The sequence below is a fragment of the Metschnikowia bicuspidata genome, assembly GCF_001664035.1.
Source record: "Metschnikowia bicuspidata var. bicuspidata NRRL YB-4993 chromosome Unknown METBIscaffold_3, whole genome shotgun sequence".
NCBI lineage: Eukaryota > Fungi > Ascomycota > Pichiomycetes > Serinales > Metschnikowiaceae > Metschnikowia > Metschnikowia bicuspidata.
In genome coordinates, this window is record NW_017387733.1 from 1,687,221 (window position 1) to 1,691,528 (window position 4,308).

At 51.1% G+C, this 4,308-nt stretch overlaps 1 protein-coding gene across 1 annotated transcript; it reads left to right on the forward strand.

The window, feature by feature from the left end:
* Window positions 1–2,866: 2,866 nt before the first annotated feature.
* On the forward strand, window positions 2,867–4,015 carry METBIDRAFT_56149 (uncharacterized protein; the record flags this gene model as incomplete). Its single annotated transcript, XM_018858299.1, has 2 exons — window positions 2,867–3,627; window positions 3,679–4,015. Coding segments are annotated over exons 1-2 (1,023 nt in total), but the record flags the coding sequence as incomplete, so codon positions are not given.
* Window positions 4,016–4,308: the final 293 nt, after the last annotated feature.

Here is a 4,308-nt window from a genome sequence, read left to right on the forward strand (position 1 = left end):
CCGACGCCCCGCCGCCCGCGGAGCCGGACCCGGCGGCCGGCGGGCCGCTGCTGCCGCTGGCCAGCGAGCCTTTGTGCATGGCCGTGTCGTTCTGGCTCATGACAGCCTGGACAGACTGTGTTCTGCTGAGAGTGGGCCGTCGGCTGGACGTGGCCGAGAGCAGCGGGGGCATGGCGGGGCGGCCCGCGGGCGCGGGGTGCTCCTTCAGGGAGCTGTAGCTGTGCATGGAGTGTGGGGTTGTTTCGGGCACAAAAAGCGTGCCGGCGGCTGAAATAAGGCTGGCCGTTGAGGAGGCTCAGGATGGCCGGGTGGGGGTGTCGCAAAGCCACCGTGGAGCTGCTTTTTTCCGGAAAAAAGCGGTGTTTCTAGGAGCTGCGGGCGCCCACAAGACACAGGGCCGATGCCAGGGCCGGGAATCCGGGGGAAAGGGCGGGTTTCGGGGGCCTTCCAAACGATGGACGGGGCCTGGTGGGGACCTAGGAAACGCGTGGTGCGAGGGCACGTGTCGTCTATCTGCAGACCCGGGGCGGCAGTTTTGAGTTGGCCAGCAAGTACGACTCCGGAAAAGTGACAGAAATACCCGCTCGGGAGCTGAACGGAGTGTCTGGTGGGGGGTCTGTTTTACTCTATGGCGCTTGGTGGGTTTAGCAGTGAGAGCCAGCGACGCGCCGGATGTACGGGTGTGGGGCGGGCTGTTGCTGGTGCTAGGTCCCGGGCTGCAGCAGGCGAAAAGGCAAAGTGAAGGCTGGCCGAATCTTGGCGCCAAAATGGAGCTTCTTCGATCGGCCGTGGATTGGTGATTTGGCTCTAGGACTTTACGCGTCTTGAAGAAGGGGCCGGGGGCACCATGCGAATTGACTCAGGCCTGGTGTGCATATAGCGGAGGTTCCGGCGAGGCTAGGAAGGATTGGTGAAATGACACCCGGTTCTGCGGGGCTTGAGGAATTCCAAATGTATTTCTAGGTTTTGGGTCTGGGCGCTTTGAGTGGAGTACAGCTGTGCTTGGCTGGCTCTACCGTGGTTCGCTGCTCGCATGGAAAACGTCAAAGACAGACTTGTGAGATTACAGTGTTTTTTTTTTCTTTTTTTTCGTTTTGTTCCTTTCGTTTTTGTTCCTTTCGTTTTTGATTTTTCTGTTGCTTGCACTCGCTTTAGCGCTGGAATAACGGCGAGAGCTCTGCAGACTGAGTCGGTAACTAGAAGTTGAATGGCGTGTCCGAGAAGAGCTGACGCGCATAGTAGACGACTTGCTCGAATATGTAAAGAGAGGAAAGCCAAAACCTGGAGTGTATCAAAAGAAGGCTCCAGAAAATCAACCGGTTAGTAACTACTTGATTCATATGACCGCACTTCGCCCACGCGTACTTTGGAAGTCTCTGGAGCCTTATGATCGACATGAGCTATAAACCTCTACCATCGCCAAATTTGTATGCGTATCTCTGATTTGGACTGCAGGCTGAAATACCATTGTGAAATGAGGTTCTGGTCTGCTGTCCTAGGCCATTCGGGAGAAGCCCGCTTTTAGTTTTCGGACGTGAACACACTTCTTAAACAGGGCTAAAATACTGGCTCCATAGTTCCTGGAATATCCGGGATTCATAGTGCATATACTGCCGTGGTTGGTTTCTGTATTCACAGCTGGGACAGAATGTACATCTGCATATCAACAGCTGACGCAGATACCGATTATCTTATCACAAGAGGCGTGTTTGTTTAGGACGCCATTGGTAGGTGCAGAACATGAAAATAAATATACCCCAGGGAATGTATCTTTGCACTCCAGATATGTAGTGGTAATCTCGCAATGTATCCACTGGAACTCGTGAGAGGGCCTTTCTAAAAAGGTGCAAGATATCTGACTGATGAAATCCGCGAGATTTGTAGATGTGGTTCTGGACCCTACCCAATGGTACAATTAGATGAAGGAGCAGCTTCCAATTCGTTTTCTTGATCTTCTCGCTGCCTCTGTTCGCAAGCTCGGCTCATAATAACCTGTAATATTAGTGCGCCCAGAACCAACGCGTCGATACTGCTGATGCAGACCTATCGAAAATCGTCTTTTGTTGGGAGAAAAACTAAACTGATTCCCGCAGGCACCGAGATGATATTTATAGCGCAGAGGATGAAGTGGTTTGCCTCGCATGTTAGAATCAATGCAGTGCAATGCTCAAGAATAATAAGCCCAGTGGCATAAGCTAAAGTCATGAATGAAGCTCAACGTTCCTGCAAAAACGCAAGAATTGGGCAGCTGTTGATTGATATCCGAATCCATTCGTCAAGCTGCTTCCTTACGCTGTAACGCAGTGACAGAGGCTGAAGCTTCTTCTTCAAAGCTGGGTAGACATAAACTCCAAATCTCGCCACGTTTAACTACGTGTCTCGGTGACATTCAAAACTCGAGATTCTTTGTCTATTTCAAATGCTAACCCGTTGTCAGGAAATATGAGCAAAAAAATAATTTGGGAACAAGCTGTTCCCAGGAGCACATCAATAAAATGATTTCTCGGCTGGTCCCAAATGTCAAAAATAGTGGAGAGATGAGAATCTTTGTATAGTAAAATCAACAAGAACCCAACGACAAGTCAAAGCCACCGTTTTTTGTCGCTTCACTGTCACCTGTCTCCGATGTGCCCATAACCAATCTCGTTCATCAGTCTCTTGAAAGCGGCCCAATGCTCAATTCCAGAACTAAAAGACCACTTTTATAAGAAAAATTAGAAACACAAAAAAATGCTCCATGAACACATCATCACGAATTTCTCCACTTCATTCTCGGGAAAACGAAGAATGTCAGCAAGGAAGTGAAGGCTTGTGGCAAAAAGCGCGACGGCCCTATTCAGACTCTGGAGCCAGGCGCACCATCACTAGCCACTGAAATTAGGCCATTTTCCAGAATCGCCCTCCAAACCAAATCGCAATTGCCCACAAATGCTGTTCTGACATGGTCTCGCTTTTCGATATCAGCACCCAGAAGCCTTTCTGGAGCCATCTTTCGACCGGGGTGCCGACGCTAGATCTGATGCTCAGGCTCCAGAGCGACGCGCTTTTGGACTTGCAAAGTGTGCCCGCTAACTCAGCTTTTTCCGCGGTTCTATGTAGTCTTGTAGCGTCCCATCTTCTACTGTCGCCAGAGCTGAAGGTGGTGGTTCTTGAGACGTTGAACGCGTTTCCGTGGCTGATTTTGGAACAGCACCCGTCGTTTGATGCCGCATGGGTGGACCAGGGCCGCCTCGTGTCGTACCATGTGCCGACGTTTGCCCAGTTGTACGCGTTTTTTGCGTTCATGCCGTTGCAGGAAGTCGAGCCTGGCTCTGTGCTTGTGGCTGTGACAAACTTCCATGAAACCATCGAGTTCTACCGCCTCCAGATCTCGGCCACGCACGAGGAATTGCTTCTTAAGCACCAGATCGATAAAAACCGGTGTTTTCTTGAGCACATGCCCAAAGCCATGGAAGAGGGCCTTGATGCCATTGCGTTGCCCCAAGTGCCGTTGATAGCACGTGAGAATCCATATACAAAGGCCCAGAACCACTTGAATGGCCTTATCCTGATGATGTCTGATTTTGCCTTCAAGTTCTCCGCTGTCGTTTTGCTTGCGGGGCACTTGGAGCCAAAGTTCTTACCGATGTTGCGGAAAGACGCGGCGTCCAATCCGTCTTCCGACACGTCGCCTCAAAGCTCCCAAATCCCGATCTCCCAAGGGCCGACTTCTCAAAACACCTCGTTTCATAGCAAGGACTCGTCCAGACAAGTGCTTCAGCCGGTGACGCTAGGCCCCTCCTCCTCTGAGAAACCCAATTTGGCCGAAAGCAAAATCACCGCGAGATGGGTCTTCTACAACGACTGGTTCGACAAAAGTCCGTATTTTGCAAGACAGCACAAACAGCTTGGAGATCTGCATCGCTTCTTTGTATCGGTGGTGAAGGTGTCTTATTTAAACGGAGTCAATAACATCAACGACCCGGTGTACTTTCACCATAGCAAGCATCCAATGTTTTTTGACCAAGAGGACATGGATAGCTCGTGGTTGATCGATCTCCTGGGACCCGAGAAGGAAGAGGATGCACTTGCATTGCTTATCCAGAACTCCATCACCTCCACACAGCTCCCTGCGAGGGAGTCAGAAGCTGTTTGCGATACTGAGCAGTTATCAGACTCAGGCGCTGAGTGTCCAAGACGCAAGATACGCAAGTTGTCCATTCCTTCATCACCAACTAATTTTGGGGCCGTTTTTGGTGACCAAAGACTCGACCTGCTCATGAGTGGGGGTCCGCCCGAGCACCCCGAGGAAAGCGGCGAAGAAACCGC